This window comes from Mustela nivalis (genome assembly GCF_964662115.1).
Source record: "Mustela nivalis genome assembly, chromosome: 16".
Lineage (NCBI taxonomy): Eukaryota > Metazoa > Chordata > Mammalia > Carnivora > Mustelidae > Mustela > Mustela nivalis.
The window spans coordinates 18089513-18108745 of record NC_139035.1 but is presented as its reverse complement, the minus strand read 5'-3'; the positions used below and the strand labels follow the sequence as shown (position 1 = coordinate 18108745).

Below are 19233 nucleotides of genomic sequence, written 5' to 3'. Positions count from 1 at the left end.
TCTAATGTGTTTATTGTGGATTGCAGTACTGCAGTGCTCTGACTGCCTCAGCACAGAAAATTAAAGCAGTTTGTTCAATTTAGATATTAATGGCTGACATTATTGAACTTTAATTATTGCCAAACATTGTGGTAATAGGTTTCATAGGTGACCTTGGAGCTTCTTCACAACAGCAACAAACCTATCATGATTAGTTCCATTTTAAAAATGAAAAAACGGGGCCTTACAGAGAGGACGAATACATTGCTCAAGTTTACAGTCACTAGCAGACCTAGGATATAACCCCGTCCTCTGGGACAGCACAACCTTGTGCTCCTAACCACTCTTCTCTACTGCCTGAGTGAGCTGCTGTGTTATGTTGGGGAAGAGGAGTAGCTATTAAAAATATGTTCGTAGAAATGCTTTGGAACTGACTCTGGAGGAGGTATGGTAAGATGGAACAGGCTTATCAGATGAACAACAAAGAATTATTCTATAACTAAGATGCTTTGATGGGCAGGAGTCTGGCCAAACTTAAATAGCCAGTCAGTCCGACCTTGGCTCTGCCACTTACTGTGTGACTTTGGGAAGGTCATTTAACCTCTCTGTTACTCAGTTACTCAGTACTTACCTCATAGGTTATTTTGAAGATCAGATGAGGTAATCTTTGCATTGCACAGTGCTGATATACAGTAAATCATCACTAAATGTTGAATATTAATATTTCCCAATTGCCTATATGTTAGGGTCAAAAATTATGGTGACTGCCCTTACCTGCTTGGAACACTGGAGACTTTAGTTCTACCTGGAGAGACCCGCCTTGTTTCAGGTCCTCGGTTGCTATCTTTTGCCACTGCATAGAATCCATTTTCTCCATGTTAGCCAACCCCTGGCTTAACTCCAGGGATTCCTCACACCTCTTATAAAGAAGAATGTTCTCTTCTTTACTTATAGATCCCTTTTTATGCCATTTTCTGCTGATGAACTTGGCCTGAGTCTAAGAGAATGGGATGGGGTCAAAGAGCATTTGCTATAGGAACTAGACCAGAAGCAAGATTTTTGTAACCACCCCGTCCTCCTGAGCCTCCTCATCACATGGGCTTTTCTTAAGAACCACTGCTCCTTTCCACACCAACCCCCACCCTCTTCTAATCAAACTCATATCTATAAGGGAGGAGTTCTATATGAATGTGACTTCTTCACAATTAGCTACTGCACTTGAGTCTTTTCCCTCAAGGTTTGTGTTTAGAATATTGGAGACCATGTCAATGTCCACTGGCCTCTGGGAAAAATAAAAGTTTCATTTACTTTGACAAATAAGTCTTCTAAGAGAGCAGTTACTCCTTTTTCTTCCCACACCTCACGATTCCTCCCCAACTCAAAGTCCCTCCTACTGTGAAAATGAGAAACCAGTGGTCCTCTTCCTCCAGGAATTCATCATACCAGGAGCTGAGCATCTGAAATCCAAACAAGATATAAGCGCTATGAGGTGATGCTCAGTTTGCTGCATCTCTTGTGCTAGTGTTTATGTGGGAGAAGAGCAGGCTGCAGATTCTGCATTCTCTACTTTGGAGATACAATGGAACAGCAAGCATTAGCCATAACCAACCAGGAGGCAACATTTGTCTCCCCGAAGATGGCAGCTTGCACAGTCTCTCTCTGAATCTCAGAGAATGGTAATTGATATTTACCTAAGGAAAGAATAACAAATTACTGAAGGACAATTACTTGGCATCTTCCTACTTCCTTGTTTTTTTTTCTAAATAAAGTACCATCTCATTTGAGCCTCAAAATGGCCCTGAAAACCAAAGATCTTTTCTGCAGTGACTTCTCTCAAGATTTCCCACTTGAAGACCTTACCCATTTGTGAAGGATATTTCACTACATTAGAACAAACAAAACCCAAAAATAACAACAAAAACACTTAAGAGTTAGTGCTCAGCTAGGTTTATTTGTCTGTACTCTCACCTTTGTTCATTCATTTATTTGACAAATAGTTTCTGAGGGCCTCCTATCTGCCAGGCACTATGCAAACGGCTGGGAATATACGGATAATATATTACAAACCTTGTTCTCAAGGAGTGCACCTTCTAGCATGATGAGTAGCATAGGATAGCACATGCTACAGTACAAGGGTGAAGAACGTCCTCTGGGAGCAGAGTCCAGGAGATTCAGAAAGAATTCAAAAAGGTAAGGAAATTTTAACCAGAATTTGCATTTTGCAGGATAAGTAGGAGCTCACCATATGGAAGTTGAGTAAAGGGCATTCCAGGCAGTAGAAAGAACGTAAGCAAAGGCATAGACATGGGCAAGGACGGTTTGAGAATGATGAATACTCTCTAGCAGAGGTAAACTGTAGCATCCTGCAGAGAGCAGAGGGGTGGGGTAGTAGCAAGAGATGAGGCAGTGAAGGTTGGTTGGGACTATCCATGAAGGACTTAAATGCCTTGGTATGTAGTCTAGGCATTAGTTTGCTGGGAATGAGTCAACAACATTAATTTTTAGGGAATGTAAGATTGTTTCCGCAAACCACCTCAGTCATGCTGCCAAAAGGTGAGTGAGTTAAAGAGTATGAGTTTTAGTAACTTCATCAGATCTCCTGGGTTCCTAGGGAACTGGAGTGAAGTATATTCCTGAGAAAATTAAGCTCAGTGATTGAATATTAGCAATATATAATGTAATATGATGTGATTGACCAGTCGATAATCTCTGAATATATATATATATTAAATATGAGTAATAAACGTGTGACATGAGTACCCTATTAATGTTCCTTCTAGTTTAAAAGATTTATGACTCTAGTGATCTAATTGGTATCTTAACCAACAATGTTTAATGAAGCATTTCCCATTAGAAGAAATAGAGTTGCAGCAAAATAATAGTAATAAATAATAAATATAATAAAGCAATATCTAAACTTAAACTTACATTTTAAAACTTGACTTATGAAAAATGTCAATGGTATTTTCATAGGGATTTCATTGAATGTGTAGATTGTTCTGGGTAATGTAGATATTTTAACAATATTCTTCCAATCCACGAGCATGGAATGTTTTTCCGGTTCTTTGTGTCTTCCTCAATTTCTTTCATAAGTGTTCTGTAGTTTTTAGAGTATAGATCCTTTACTCCTTTGGTTAGGTTATTCCTAGGTATCTTATGGGTTTTGGTGCAATTGTAAATGGGATTGATTCCTTAATTTCTCTTTCTTATGTCTCATTGTTAGTATATAGAAATGCAACTGAGCTGGAACAAATAATCTTAAAATTTGTATGGAACTAGAAAAGACCCTAAATAGCCAGAGGAGTGTTAAAAAAGAAAACCAAAGCTGATGGCATCACAATGCTGGACTTCAAGCTATATTACAAAGCTGTAATCATCAAGACAGTATGGTACTGGCACAAAAACAGACACATGAATCAAAGTAACAGAATAGAGAACCCAGAAATGGACACTCCACTCTATGGTTAACTAATATTTGATGAAGAAAGAAAAAATATCCAATGGAAAAAGGACAGTCTCTTCGATAAAGGGTGCTGGGAAAATTAGACAGCCACCTGTAGAAGAATGAAACGACCATTTTCTTACACCATACACAATGATAAACTCAAAATGGATGAAAGGCCTAAATGTGAGACAGGAACCCATCAAAATCCTAGCAACAACTCTTTGGCGTTGGCCACAACAGCTTCTTGCTAGACATCTCCAAAGGCAAGGGAAATTAAAGCAAAAATGAACTATTGGGACTTCATCAAGATAAAAAGCTTCTGCACAGCAAAGTAAATAGTTGACAAAACCAAAAGACAACTGACAGAATGGGAGAAGATATTTATAAATGACATATTGGATGAACAGCTAGTATCCAAAATCCCTAAAGAACTTAGCAAACTCAACACCGCCCCCCCCCCCCCAAAAAAGAATCCAGTCAAGAAATGGCCAGAGGACATAAACAGACATTTCTGCAAAGAAGACACATACAAATGGTCAAAAGACACGTGAGAAAATGCTCCACATCACTTGGCATCAGGGAAATACACATCAAAACCACCATGAGATACCACCTCACATCAGTCAGAGTAGCTAAAATTAATAAGACAGGAAACAACAAATGTTGGTGAGGATGCAGAGAAAAGGGGAACCTCTTACACTCTTGGTGGGACTACGTGCTGGTGCAGCCACTCTGGAAAACAGTATGGAGGTACTTCAAGAAGTTAAAAATGGAGGTGTTATTTGCACTAATGACTTGTTGAACACTACATTAAAAGCTAATGATGTACTACATGTTGGATAATTGAACATAATAATAAGTTAAAAATCTAAAAAAAAAAAAAAACTTTAAAAAAATAGAACTACCCTATGACCCAACCATTACACTGCTAGGTATTTACCCAAAGGATACAAATGCAGTGATCTGAAGGGGCACCTGCATCCCAGTTTTTATAGCAGCTATATTCACAAAAGCCAAACTGTGGAAAGAGCTGAGATGTCCATCACCGGATGAATGGATAAAGATGTGGTGTATAAATACAATGGAATATTACTCAGACATTAGAAAGAGTGAATACTTAATATTTACATTGACATGGATGGAATTAGAGGGTATCATGCTAGGCGAAGTAAGTCAGAGAAAGACAATAATCATATTATTTCACTCATATGTGGAATATAAGAAACAGTGCAGAGGATCATGGGGGAAGGGAGGAAAAACTGAATAGGAAGTCATTAGGGAGAAAGAAAAAGAGTGAGAAACTCTTAACTATAGGAAACAAACTAAGCATTGCTAGAGGGAAGGTGAGGGGGATGGGGTAACTGGGTGATGGGCAAGGAGGGCATGTGATGTCATGAGTAAGGGGTTTATATAATGAATTATTGAATATTACATCTGAAACTAATGATGTACTATATGTTGGCTAATTGAATCTAAATAAAATTTGACCTACTATTTTTAATATATATGTACTTTTTCTGTAATTGTTTTTTTTATTATGTTACATTAGTCACCATATAGTACATCATTAGTTTTTGATGTACTGTTCCATGATTCATTATTTGTTTATAACACCATGAGCACATGTTGTGCTTATGATAACATGTGCTCTCCTTAATACCTGTCATGGGGCTACCATATCCCCCAACCTCCCCTCCCCTCTGAAACCCTCAGATTGTTTCATGGAGCCCATAGTCTTTCATGGTTCATCTCCCCTTCTGATTTCCCCCACTTCAGTTTTCCCTCCCTTCCCCTAATGTCCTCCATACTATTCCTTATGTTGAGAAAGGGGAACCCTCTTACACTGTTGGTGGGAATTCAAGTTGGTACAGCCACTTTGGAGAACAGTATGGAGGTTCCTCAAAAAGTTAAAAATAGAACTACCCTATGACCCAGCAATTGCACTACTATGTATTTACCCCAAAGATACAGATGTAGTGAAAAGAAGGGGAATATGCACTCCAGTGTTCATAGCAGCAATGTCCACAATAGCCAAACTGTGGAAGGAGCCAAGATGCCCTCCAACAGATGAATGGATAAAGAAGACGTGGTCCATATATACATGGAATATTACTCAGCCCTCAGAAAGGATGCATTCCCACCATTTGCATCAACATGGATGGAATTGGAGGGGATTATGCTAAGTGACATAAGTCAAGCAGAGAAAGACAATTACATGGTTTCACTCTATAATTGTTTTTCATTAAAAGATATTAGGGTTTCCTTCAGAATTCAGTTTGCCCATCACTTGGTAAACTCTCCTGCCCTATCCTGAAAGCAGTGCATGAAAGGCCAGATAGTAAATATTTTCCAGTGTCTCTGGAACTCCTTACTCCTGCATCTTCAGTACCTTCTCTCAATCCTCCCCTCTTTGGTTAGAACCCAAGGCAATTTTTAAGCTGATGTGCTATCCTCCATGTTCACACCTACTTCTCTTTACCCATTTCCTTTTATGGTATAGTATTCTCAATGTATCTATAAACTTATTAAATCCACAAATACAATGACAAGATATGATTTTGTCCCATTTATCATTTTATATATGAGGCAAAGAGACCTAGGGAAATTCAAGAATTATACAAACTTGGGTTTGTTCAAGATCACATAGCCAAACAGTGACACAGCCAGAACTTTAAAAACTTTTCCCATACTCCACATAGACATGTTTCCACATTGGTGAGTCAGAAGTCAGGAAATGGACATATCAGTGGACATACTATAGGTAATTCACAAAAGTTGACTAAATAATTGGAGAATGATTGAAGAGATGGATGAAAATCAGAGTTCTCACAGAATCTAGTTGTCTCAAAAAAGAAAAGAAAAAGAAAAAAGAAAAAAAGAATCTAGTTGTTTCCAATCAGAAAAGAGCTCTGGGCAAGGCCAAAAAGGGGGCCATTGCTAACTGGGATTATCAGTTCCACAGACATCTATTGAGCATGAATGTCTATTAGCACTATCAAGCACTGAATACTCTATCACCCCAAGTAGTGTTCCAAATTTTGGTGAGACAGTACTGACAAAACAATGAAAATCCCAACCCTCATAGGGAGAAATAGGCAAAATAAGTTAAATAAATAAATATATGTATATATACACACATACATATATACACATGTATATATATACACACACACATACATATTATGCATCTATCTGAAAAATAATACAAGTATATGTGTATATAATAGAAGTGTATATAATAGATGTATGCACATATGCATACATGAACACTGTAAGGAATATATGTGTATTATACACACACTCACACAGAGTGAATGTATGTACATATGTATGTTAGAATGGTGTACGTAAGAATGGACGGTTGGATCTGGATGATATGTGCTAAGGAGAAAAATAAAGTGGGGATGGGATGAAATTTTATATGAAGTGGGTAAGGAAGCTTTGCTGAGAGGACTTGAGCAAACAGCTGAAGGAGGGGGGCAAGCTGTGTGAGCATCTGTACTTTACAGAGTGGGAGCACTGCCACTGAGCAGGCAGTATGCCTAGCATGGCTGGGGTGGTGTACCCAGAGGCAGTGGAAGATGAAACCAAAGAGGGAGATAGAGAAATTTATAGAAATTATTTGGCCTTGCCAGTTTTGGCAAGGTCTTTGGATTTTACTGAAGACAGAAAGCCATCTGTTTTCAAGGTCCCCATTCAATTCCTTTTACTTATTTTCAATTTTCATTACACAGTTTATGTTTTTGCAGAATCACCGCAGCCAGTGTGGAAATGAGCCTGCTTGCCATGTCCAAGGACAAATCCATAGGCATCAGTTAGTTAGGAGGCCACTGCAGTATTCTAGGTGACACTGGATGGGTCTTAGACAAGAGCAGGGTGGGTCTTAGACAAGAGCAATTGTAACAGGGAAGGGGAGGCATGCTTAGACCTCCTGGGTTCTGATCTTGGTTACTCCACTAGCCTCTTGTGTGCCTTTGGGCTAACCCACCTACGTTCTAGGGTCAGTCTCATTTACCTCAGTTACATAACAGTGGCAATAGCACTATCCTGTCTACTACTTCTGAGGTTCTAAGAAGCCTAAAAGAGGTAATATGTGAAAACATACTTTATAATACATTTATATACATATACTTGTATATGTATATACATACATTTATAATACATTTTAATATATACTTTATATACATTTATATACATTTTAATGCACTAAGTAAGTTGTTTATGTCCACCCGCCCTTCCAGATCTACTCTCTATTCTTCTTCACTGTTTGTGCCTTGGGAAATTAACCTGTATGGACCACATCAACAGGCTCCCTTGACCTCACGTTGGGTTCATCTAGTTAGGAGTCCTAACAGGAGATGGGAAAGCAGGAGAGTAAGCGTGGAATTAGCTATTCCCCATGATCCCTTCTGGCCAGATCACCGAGGACTGGCTATCCATTTCTACTGACAGAGTTCCTGCCAACTGTTGTACCCCAAACAGCTCTTTCTCTCCTGGTTCTGGTAACTGCTCCCTTTCCTCAATTCTTCAGGTCTCAGTGGGAGAAAAAAGTGACCCACGCTTACTGACCCTGAGGTGTTACACTATCTCTTATGGTTTCCCTACGCTGTGCCCTTTCCTTTGTAAGCAGTCTCTTGTATCAGACTTTTATCTGCTACCCAACTTGATTCTGCCATTTGTCTTTGCCAAGATCTTAACCGTAAATATCCAAGCTATGGGCCTCATTGGCTGTGAGTCTTCAGGATAGTCACATGCTTTTATCTAATGTTTTGGGATAAGAATAAACTCCTACCGGTTGGCTACTTCTTGGTAGTCTAGTCTACCCTGCATTTCAATACATTATGTTTGGAACAGAATTCTTGGAACTTTCTTCAGTAGAACACTCTGGGGTTCATGGTTTTGGGAGATTCCATATAGGGGGAAATTAAAGAAGAAATAAAAAGTGGATGTTGACCAATCACCCACTTCCATTCTACTTTGGATTTTGGCTATTTCTTGGGAATTTATATAGCTATTTCCCAAGCGATCATCCAAGTCTTCAATATGTGAAAAATTATGGAGGTAATTATATCATTAATTTAACCAGTCTAGATGACCAGATAGGATTTTTGGTCAGTCTTGACCTCATCTTCCAGATACTAACCAATTTCTACATTGCAGACTTTTACCTTGCAATTCCTACCTTGCAGATCTCCCTCTGGGCTCTGGGAATCCAGGGGTTTATATCCCCAGAAGGCAGCATCTCCTTCAGGCCTTCAATGGTTTGCGATTTGAGTGGTAGGCATGGACCAATCTGTTCATTCAGGTAGAGCTCACAAATTCGGTTGCCCAGCATGTGCCGAAAGGTGGCATTCCCAGTCTTCCTGTTATTCATCAGGACACTGAGAAAATGGTGCAGGTCTTGCCAGAGGTCCAGGAGTTGGGTCTCCACTTTCAAATTCTGCTTTTTCAGGTGGTTCCGGAAGGGACTCCCTGCACAGGCATCAGCACACAAGGCCCAGTGGGTGTACCCTAAGGAGATGGTTTGCTTGATGGCCTTCTTGACTTTCATCTGGGGGGAGTGATTGATGATAGGGGTGACAGTCCTCAGGTGTGTAGAGAACGTTGTCTCAAAGAGGCCCTCCATGTCGAGGTGGCTCTTGGCTTTCTTCTTCATGTCAGACTTCCTGGCACATAAAATATCCTTTTCCAGGGAATTGATTATTCTCTCTTTTGAAGAAGTCACTTTTGGGGAAGGCATTTGTATATGTTTATATTTGTATGTGTCCTTCTCTGGAGAACACATCTTCTGGGGTTGCGTAATGTTGGTGTCTGGCTTGGTATCCATTTTCAGAGTAGTGCTATGGTCTATCAATTGCCACATCCTCCTCTTGGTCTTCCTGCTCGAGTACTGTTTCTGGGGGTGGTGGCTCTCCTTGATGCTCATGTTTAGAGGGAGTCCTCCTACATGAGTACAGCAAATAGTGTACAGGCGAGTCTCATATTCCTGCATCAGACCTTGGCACGTTTCTTCCTTGGCCATAATTGTCCTGGCATGGGTGTAAAAGTTGGGGAGCCAATAGCTCTGAATTTTGAACAGAGCCACTTTCTGCATGTGGCTCAAGATCTCCCTCCTGGTGGTTGACTGGTTGGGATGCCAGATGGAGAGGTTCAGGAGGGACTCTGGAAAGAGAAGAGACATGAAGGGTGAAAATAATGTAGTGGTAGTGATGATGATGATGTTGGGAGTGGTTTTTTGAATTTTTCCAAATATCATTGTGCATAACATTTCATTTGTTCTTCATACAACCTTTGGGTATGGACAGGACAAATATATAATAAACACATTTTTAGGATTTTCTCAGGGAACAGTAACCCCTTTCTCTGATTACCCTCCTTCTTCACCATAGCAATAAGCCAGTTTATGGATTCCTTGAATTATTTTTTAGATAACTGGGTGATATTTTGTAGGGAAAAGCAAAAGGTACATGAAAACATGTTTAAGAATGGGATTTATGAGTCAGATCTGCCTGGAGGAAGGGGTTTAGATGGGTAATTTGAAGAAGTCATTACTAGCCCTGATTTTAATGTCGTAAATTCTCAACTTATCTCTTAGAGGAGTGTGACCAATCCCACACAGCAAATATTCTGGAACACATTGATATTTGGGTTAGGAATGTCTCCTTACTTACTAAATAAATAAATAAACAAACAAACAAATAAATTTAGATGAATCTGATATTCTAGAGAAGAGGCTGGCAAACCTGTAAAGGACCAGATAATAAAATATTATTCTTTGCTCGCTTCTCAGCCTTTTGGCCAAGATCAAGTGAAATATTCTTTGAGAACCATATTCAGGCTCTGCTGCATAGTCTTCTTCCTTTACCCTTTACAAATACAAAAACATTCTTAGTTCATAGGCTACATGAACTATGTTTGGCCTGTGAACTGTAGATTGTTCTAGGGAATCTCAGTTTAAAGAAAGACAAGCCATGCAGTCTCAGAAGATGCAGGAGCTGTTTAATTACCCTGTCCCAATTCCTCCTCACTCCTTTCAGCCAACCTTTACTGGCAATCAGTATCTCAGGAAGAAGCTTAAAGATAACGGGTCTCTTGCAACCCTTTCCTGTTCAGGGTTCTCAGTGGCATCCCTGATACATAGAAAATGGAGAGGGTAGCAGTCTGCAAAATGAGAAACTGAATATTATCAGACACCGAATTGACTTCTTTGTCACACCCCCCAGTGATTTCAGCTCAGATGTAATTCTCTGTGATTCTCACTGATGTTCATGTTGCAGAGAGTTATCACTCTTGAGCCCTCCTGTAGATGTGTAGCCTTCAGCACAAGGAGGAGGGACAGGTAGTGGTCTCTCATCTCCAGGTCCATCTCATCTATGCTCAAGATCTCCTCAGCAAGGATCCAGAAGTCCACCAGCTCTTCACCTACAGATCAGAAAGGGTGAGCCCAGAGCCACAGCCCCGTCTTGCCCCTGCAGTGGTTGCATCTGGGTGTAGCAGCTGATACCACTCATACCACTCCCCACCACCAATATCACCATTAGTCACTTCTTTAGGTTAAGGCATGGTCTTTAGTAGTGTCATAATGTAGGGGCAGATGGAGGGATGGAGAACAGGGGCTTAATGGGGAGGGATCATTTGTGACTTCTGTTGTTGTGATAAAAAGTGTCACTTCAGGGAAAAACTGCAAGACTCCAAGGATGGATCATGAGACATTCGAGTTTTATCCAAAAAAAAAAAAAATGAAGATGCGAAGGAAAAAAGAACATTTGCTATAACGTGGACTGAGAGCAGCCAGAAGAAGAATAATGGAGCCCAAAGGTGTCAAAGATTACGTTCCTTGTTTCACAACTTTGCCAGGGCTGGAGTCTGAGTGACAAACTGAAAGATGGTCTGTCTAGTTCTTCCCTATCCCCTCCCTGGAAACACAGGATTTCACCCTTAAACGAGAGCTTGTCCTTAGATGAAACTCAATGCTGCTGAACTGGAGTGCTGGCTAGTGTGGCAGCTGACCTCCCAGCACTCATCAACCACTGGACCCAACAGAATAGAAAGCTGTGCATCCCAACACTTGTGCTTCATGTTTGTTTATCTACTTGTTCCTTGTCTGTTTCCCCACCACTGTGGCAGCTTTATTAAGTGGGGATTTATGGCTCTGTTCACAGTGACTGCCATACAGGTGGTGCTCCACAAACACTGTTAAATGAATGGGTGGATGGATGGATAAAAGAAAGGCACTCTGATTGCTTTTGCCCTAATCTATACCGTGGACCCATTTTCAAAGACTTTCATGCAAACAACAATAATAAAACACGATATTTCCCATATACATACCTTGCTGTCCGTAAGTGTTCTGGGGCATTCTGGAAGCTGTTGAGAACTTACAAAGGCTCCGGAAACAACTCAAGAACCTACCTGTACTGCTGGTGAGGTAGGTACAGAAGCGCCACATCCCTCTGACCCCACCAATGCACTTATGGAGTAGCCACTGGTCTGCTTTTCTCCATCTCATCATCTTGGCTGCCAGGAGAAGTTCATGATGAGAGAGAGAATGAGCTCTTCCCACAGCACCTCTGTCAGCCTTGCACAGCTGACCCCCATTCAGTCAGTGTGCGTGAGGAAAAATAGTGGCCAGTTGGATGAGCTTGTTATAAGTATGTGGTACTTCTGAACATAGGAAAAGACCCTCTTAGTGACATGCATAATATGAAGGACCCACAAACAGTACAATCAACAGATTAGAAATACCCTCTGACCAAGACCTCTTGCCTTCTGTAATCCCCACCTGACAGTGATTTTGCCAATCCAATTTTTCCAATATATATATATACTGGGATGGATGAAGGAGATGAGTATATGAGTATATTGGGTGTTTTGTTACATTTTAATCAATCGTATCTCCTGAATCTTGACTTTCCCCGGGGTGGAGATGAGAGTCAAATGATCAATTCAGCTCTAGATGGAAATTTTATTAATTCATTTTTTCAATAAATATTTATTACATGTCTACTACTTAGTACCATACCATTTTAGGTGTTTGGGATACACCAGCAAACAAAGTCCCTGCCCTCAATGAGCTTACATTCTGGTGAAGGAGACTGATAATAAATAATAACCATAGTAAATACATTATCTGGTGAGGTCGAATGTCATAAGCACTACAGGAAAAAATGGAAAAGTAAGAGAGGGTAAAGGGGGTTGGGAGTTCTAGGGCAAGAGTTGGATGAGTGGACCTTAGGGTCATCAGGGTGGTTCTCCACTGAGGAGGTGAGATTTCTACAGAGATCTGAAGAGGTGAGAGTGAGAGCCAGTGTGGATATATGGAGAAAGAGCATTCCAGGCAGAGTGCACAGTCATTGCAAAACCTTGAAGTGAGAATGTATCCAGCATGTTTGAGGAACTGCAACCAGATCAAGTATAACTGTAATGGAGTAAGCAAGGTGGGGGGAGTGGGAGCAGATGAGGTCCTAAAAGTACTGGGACCACATTGGTAGGATCTGGAAGGCCATTGTAGGGACACTGGATTTTACACTGAGACCATTTTACACTGGAGCCATTTATCAGGTATGGAGCAGTGAGAAGAGGAGTGACATGATCTGAATTAAGTTTTAAAATGCTCTCTCTGGCTGTGAGAACAGGAGAACAAGAGAAGAAGCAAGAAGATTAATTAAGAGATGAATTCAGTAGCCAGGTGAGAAATGATGGAGGCTTAGACCAGGCAGTGAGCTATGTTTAATTCTAGATATATTTTAGGCAATGTTTCCATGTTGTGTGTCCACCAGTAATTCTCTCATTTCTGACAACTAATGCACATAACCTATCTGGTCCCTGCTTATTGCTCTAGGTACCAACATTTCAGCCCAAGATTTCACCCACTGCTGCCTTACATTATAAGCTGAGGTACACTCCCATCTAAGGCTAAAAGCTGGCCAGTATTTGTACCTTACTATAGAACTAACAGGCACAGGATCATTATGCAGCCTGGTTTCCCATATATCTCCACACATACACTCTCATGCTTACCTCCTTCTGGGGAGTTAATGAAGCCGATGAGCTCCTGACAGAGAATGTAATGGAAACACAAGTTGGTTTTACAGAAGAAAGGTAACCGGTATTTTTCCAACCAGGTCAATAATCCTTTGTACTTCGCAATCTAGGGTCCAAACAACATGGGAATAGAAAAGAGAAATGGAACTGAATGCAAAGAAATGCAGCGTAGCAAGGGGAAATAAATAACTTCATCCTGTGGTATCTGGCCCACAAAAGAGGTATGTTGATTAAAAATATTTAAGGGGAGTGAAGACTTGAGCTGAGGCTCCCAAAGGAGTGAATGAATTGGTAGGCAAGAAAAACCTTGGTCTTTTTTCAAAAAATTTTCCTTATTCCTGAGTGAAGTTGTTTAAGAAAAGATCTAAGTCTTGTTAGGTAGAAGAGAAGCAGAAGAGATTTTGATTTGTGATGTTGTCATAACGCTATTCAACTTATTTCTTTGTAAGCACTCTTACAATTTCTCACAAGTTCCTAACCCATATCAAATGTATGACATGTACAAAAAGACACAAAGACTCACGTCATTTAGAGTATGGGTGGGATCCCTGAAGGACTGAGCCGCCAGAAAAGGAAGAAGAATATAATTTTTCTTTTTACTTGTACCTCTCACTTCTCTTCACCTGTTTTTTTTTTTTTTTTCATCCCTCCTCATCCATTTCCTAACTGGCAACCACCAGTTTGTTCTCTGTATTATGGGTCTGTTTCTGCTTTTATTTGTTCTTTGGGGTTTTGTTTTTTAGATTCCACGTATAAGTGAAATCATACAGTATTTGCTTTTCTTTTTTCATTTAGCATTATAGTCTCTAGTCCCATGTGGGATACAAAATTAACAAACAGAAGTCTGTTGTGTTTCTATATACTAATAATGAAATAGCAGAAAGAGAAACTAAGAAAACAATTGCATTTATAATTATACCAAAAAGGATAAGATACCTAGGAATAAACCTAATCAAGGAGGTGAAAGACCTGTACTCTGAAAACTATAAAACACTGATGAAAGAAATTGAAGGTGACATGTTGTCACAAATCACAAGATCTCTTTCTTTCTTTCTTTCTTTTTTTAAATGGCTGAGTAGTATTCTATTGATGGACACTTAGGGTATGTCCATATTTTGGATATTGTAAATAAGGCATAAACATAGGTGTGCATATATCTTTTCAAATTAGTATTTTCATTTTCTTTGGGTAAATACCCAGTAGTGGAATTACTGGATTTTATGGCAGTTCTATTTTTTAATTTTTTGAGGCATTGCCATACTGTTTTCCATAGTGGTGGCACCAATTTACATTCTCACCAACAGGGAATGAGGGTTCCCTTTTCTTGACATCCTCGCCAACACTTGTTATTGCTTGTCATTCTGACAGGTATAAGGTGGTACCTCATTCTGGTTTTGATTTACATTTTCTTGATGAATCATGATATTGAACATCTTTTCACATGTACATTGGTGACCTATACCTCCTTTTTTTTAAAGATTGCATTTATTTATTTTAATGAGAGAGAGCACAAGCAGGGGGAGGGTCAGAGGGAGAGAGGGAGGCAGACCATCTTACACAGACTACTTTCTGAGTACAGAGCCCTACATCAGGCTCCATCTCATGATCCCGAGGATCATGGCCTGTACTGAAATTGTTAAGCCCAACATTTAACTGACTGAGCTACCCAGCTGCCCCATCTGTACATCTGTTTTTGGAAAAAGTGTCTATTCAGGTCTTATGCCCATTTTTGGTTGGATTTGTTTTTGGTGTTGAGTTGTATAGTTTTTAAATATTTTTTTGGATATTAACCCTTTCTTATATATATATCACTTGCAAATATTTTCTTCTTTCACTAGGTTGCCTTTTTGTTTCCTGATAGTTTCCTTTGCTGTGCAAAAGGTATTTATTTTGGTATAGTCTCAATAGTTTAATTTTGCTTTTGTTTCCCTTGCTGAGGAGACATATCCACAAATATGTTGTTAAGGTTCATGTCAAAGAGATTATTGCTTGTGCTTTCTTTCAGGATTTTTTTAAAGATTTTATTTATTTATTCGACAGAGAGAGATCACAAGTAGACAGAGAGACAGGCAGAGAGAGAGAGAGAGAGGAAAGCAGGCTCCCTGCTGAGCAGAGAGCCCTATGCGGGACTCGATCCCAGGACCCTGAGATCATGACCTGAGGCGAAGGCAGTGGCTTAACCCACTGAGCCACCCAGGCACCCTTTTCCAGGATTTTTATGGTTTTGGGTCTCACACTTAGGTCTCTAATCCATTTTGAGTTGATTTTTGTGTATGGCAAAAGAAAGTGGTTTCATTCATTTGCATGTAACTGTCCATTTTTTTCAACATTATTTTTTTTTTTTTTAAAGATTTATCCATTTGACAGAGAGAAATCACAAGTAGACAGAGAGGCAGCCAGAGAGAGAGAGAGAGGGAAGCAAGCTCCCTGCTGAGCAGAGAGCTCGATACGGGACCCGATCCCAGGACCCTGAGATCATGACCTGAGCCGAAGGCAGCGGCTTAATCCACTGAGCCACCCAGGCGCCCCTTTTTCAACATTATTGAAGAGACTATATCTTCTCCCATTGTATTTTCTTCCCTTCTTCATCATAGATTGACCATAAAAGTGTGGGTTTATTTCTGGACTCTACGTACTATGGATAGATCTATGGGTAGATTTATTCACAGATCCAGCCAAATTGATCTATGTGTCTATTTTTGTGTCAGTGAAATATTGATTTTTACAGTTTTGTAGTATATTTTAAACTCCAGGATTCTGATACCTTCAGTTTTGTTCTTCTTTTGCAAGACTGCTTTGGTATTCTGGAGTCTTTTGTGGTTCTATAAAAATGTTAGGATTATCTTTTCTAGTTCTGTGAAAAATACTATTGGTATTTTGATAGGGATTGAATTGAATCTGTATATTGCTTTGGGTAGTACAGACCTTTTAACAATATTAACTCTTCCAATTCATGAACATAGTATGTCTTTCCATTTGTTTGTGTCATCTTCAATTTCTTTCATCAGTGTTTTATAGTTTTCAGAGTACAGGTCTTTCACCTCCTTGATTAGGTTTATTCCTAGGTATCTTATCCTTTTTGGTATAATTATAAATGCAATTGTTTTCTTAGTTTCTCTTTCTGCTATTTCATTATTAGTATATAGAAACACAACAGACTTCTGTTTATTAATTTTGTATCCCACAACTTTACAGAATTACATAAATTATATTTATTTCTTCTAACTTTTTTTATGGCATCTTTAGTGCTTCATATGTATCATATCTGCAAATAGTGACTGTTTTATTTCTTCCTTACCAATTTGGATGGCTTTTTTTTTTTTATCTGATTGCTGTGGTTTGTACTATGTTAAAAAAAGTAGTAAAGTGGACGTGTGTGTCTTATTTCTGATCTGAGAGGAAAAGCTCTCAATTTTTCATCATCAAGTATGATGTTAGCTGTGGGTTTTTCATATAAATATGCCCTTTATTATGCTGAGGTATGTTCCTTTACAACAAACTTTGTTGAGAGTTTTTACCATGAATGGATGTTGAATTTTGTTAGATATGTTTTCTGCATCTATTAAGATTATCGTATGATTTTTTTATCCTTCATTTTGTTAATGTGGTATATCATGTTGATTGAATTGCAAGCACTGAACCGTCCTTGTATCCATAAAATAAATCCCACTAGATCGTAGTAAATGATCCTTCTAATGTATTGCTGATTTCAGTTTGCTAATATTTTGTTGAGGAGTTTTGCATTTATGTTCTTCAGAGATATTGGCCTGTAGTTCTCCCTTTTTGTAGTGTCTTTGTCTAGTTTTGGTATGAGGGTAATGCTGGCCTTGTAGAAAGTATTTGGAAATTTTCCTTCATCTTCTATTTTTTAGAAGAGCTTGAGGAGAATAGGTATTAATTATTCTTTAAACATGTGGTAGCATTCCCCTATGAATCCATCTGGTTCTGGTATTTGAAATTTTCTGATCACCAATTCAATTTCATTACTAGCAATTGTTCTATTCAGATTTTCTATTCCTTCCTGATTCATTTTTGGAAATTGCATGTTTCTATGAATCTATCCATTTCCTCTGGGCTGTCCAATTTTTTGGCATATAATTTTTCATGATAGTCTCTCATAATTCTTTATATTTCTGTGGTGTTGGTGGTGATTTCTTCTCTTTCAAGAAAATAAAGATTTTTTAAGTTTTAGGGGTTTTCTAGGGAAATCAGATATAAGAATCGAGGGGAGTGTCTTTTTAAGTTGTCCAGGTCTCAGAGAAAAACAAAACCTTGTTATGAGTATGGTTTAGAGTGATCTTTCTGATCCCACCTGCCACTGGTACAGCATGCAGACGTCACTGGTAAGTCTAAGGTGAGCGTAGTGGAAAAGGAGAACAGGAAGGGGGAAGAGGAGAAAAGAAAGACAGTGGACAAAGAGAACATATAAGAGATAAAAAAGATTGGGAGAAAGACATGTTTCTAAAGGAGCATCATAGGGTAGTCTAAGGAATTGAAGAGTGGCACCTTACCTTAAGCTATAACTTATAATGCAAATAATCACTATGTGGCCAAGAGGCTGACACTTCCTATACTGCTCGCATGGCAGGCATTGTCAATCAGTTCTCAGACTTTTTCTTGATTAGGTGCTGCCCCAGAGTTCTTCTAAATGGTGTTCCAAACATTTGCTACCCAATTATAACAGTAGACATGAAAGATGAATATCATTTGCTGACCATAGACTAGAATACAGAGCGGATAATTCACCAGCGATTGTCTGCCCAAGTGGTAAAAACACAAAAAGGAGAAAAGTCTGCAAGTGGCTTGATGCTGTTTACAAGGTCCTACTCACCTGCTTTAGAGTGTCTTCCAGAGTTACCCTCTGGACTTCCTCTTCCTTTTATCTCTCTATCTCTCAATTCACACTTCAGATTTAGGTCCCTCTCTCCCCATCCCAAAGGCTCTGCCATTCAAGAATCTTACCAAGTTATAAGGTATTTCTGGCCACAAGCTCCACTGTGAATTTTCAACAGTATAAAATGGTGTCTGACCAAAGACCTGCAAAAGAAAGCTAGGAAACAGCCAAAGAGGTAGAGCTTCTCTTCACAAATATGTCACACTCCAATTGCAGCCACAAGGCAAGGGGATTCCATTGATTTCCTATCTCAAGGGACATTAACTCTTAAATTCACTCCCCTAAATCAACTTGCCTTGCAGAAAAGCACCCAAAATAGACTAAACTGAAAGATTCATTGATCTTTTGGGTCTGTTCTTCCCCAGCCTGGGAATTATCTTGTCTGTGTACAAAGGCCAAAGCTCGTAATATTATTTTTGCATTGAATTATTCATTTCTTCTTCTTTTTTTTTTAAGATTTATCTATTTATTTGAGAGAGAAAGAGAGAGAAAACACAAGTGGGGGAAAGTGTAAAGGGAGAGGGGGAGAGGGAGAGACAGAATCCTCAAGTAGACTTCCCTCTTCCCTCTGAGCAGAGCCTGATATAGGGCTCAATCCCAGGACCCTGAGATCATAACCTGAGCTGAAACCAGGAGTTGGACACTCAGCTGATAAGCCACCCAGGAAACTCTGCATTATTCATTTCTGCATGGATTTAGAGAGTTAGAGCAAAGACTTGAAGCTTTTTTTATAAAGAGAAACAGCTTTGGATTTGCCTCAACTCTTGAACTGGAGAAAGTAGAGAGGCCTAAGAATATGAGGACTAGGGGTACAAATTACTTAGTGGAGGCAATTAGAGTGTCCAGAATTGATAGATAATTCTATGTTACT

General features: G+C 39.3%; 1 protein-coding gene across 7 annotated transcripts in view; it reads right to left on the bottom strand.

Annotated features, from left to right (window-relative positions):
* Positions 1-19233, bottom strand: part of RGSL1 (regulator of G protein signaling like 1) — a 74929-nt gene that overhangs the window by 49791 nt on the left and 5905 nt on the right. For 4 of the 7 annotated variants that reach the window (XM_082702850.1, XM_082702851.1, XM_082702853.1 and 1 more), the window contains exons 3-9: positions 18431-18505; positions 13445-13574; positions 11837-11941; positions 10685-10846; positions 8607-9586; positions 1374-1436; positions 754-976 (exon numbers count right to left, since the gene is read on the bottom strand). In XM_082702850.1, the coding sequence (XP_082558976.1) occupies positions 754-976; positions 1374-1436; positions 8607-9586; positions 10685-10846; positions 11837-11941; positions 13445-13574; positions 18431-18505 (1738 nt within the window). Of the gene's footprint in view, positions 1-753; positions 977-1373; positions 1437-8606; positions 9587-10684; positions 10847-11836; positions 11942-13444; positions 13575-17979; positions 18225-18430; positions 18507-19233 lie in introns of those variants that run through there. The other 3 variants (XM_082702854.1, XM_082702855.1, XM_082702849.1) reach the window with 3 other exon arrangements.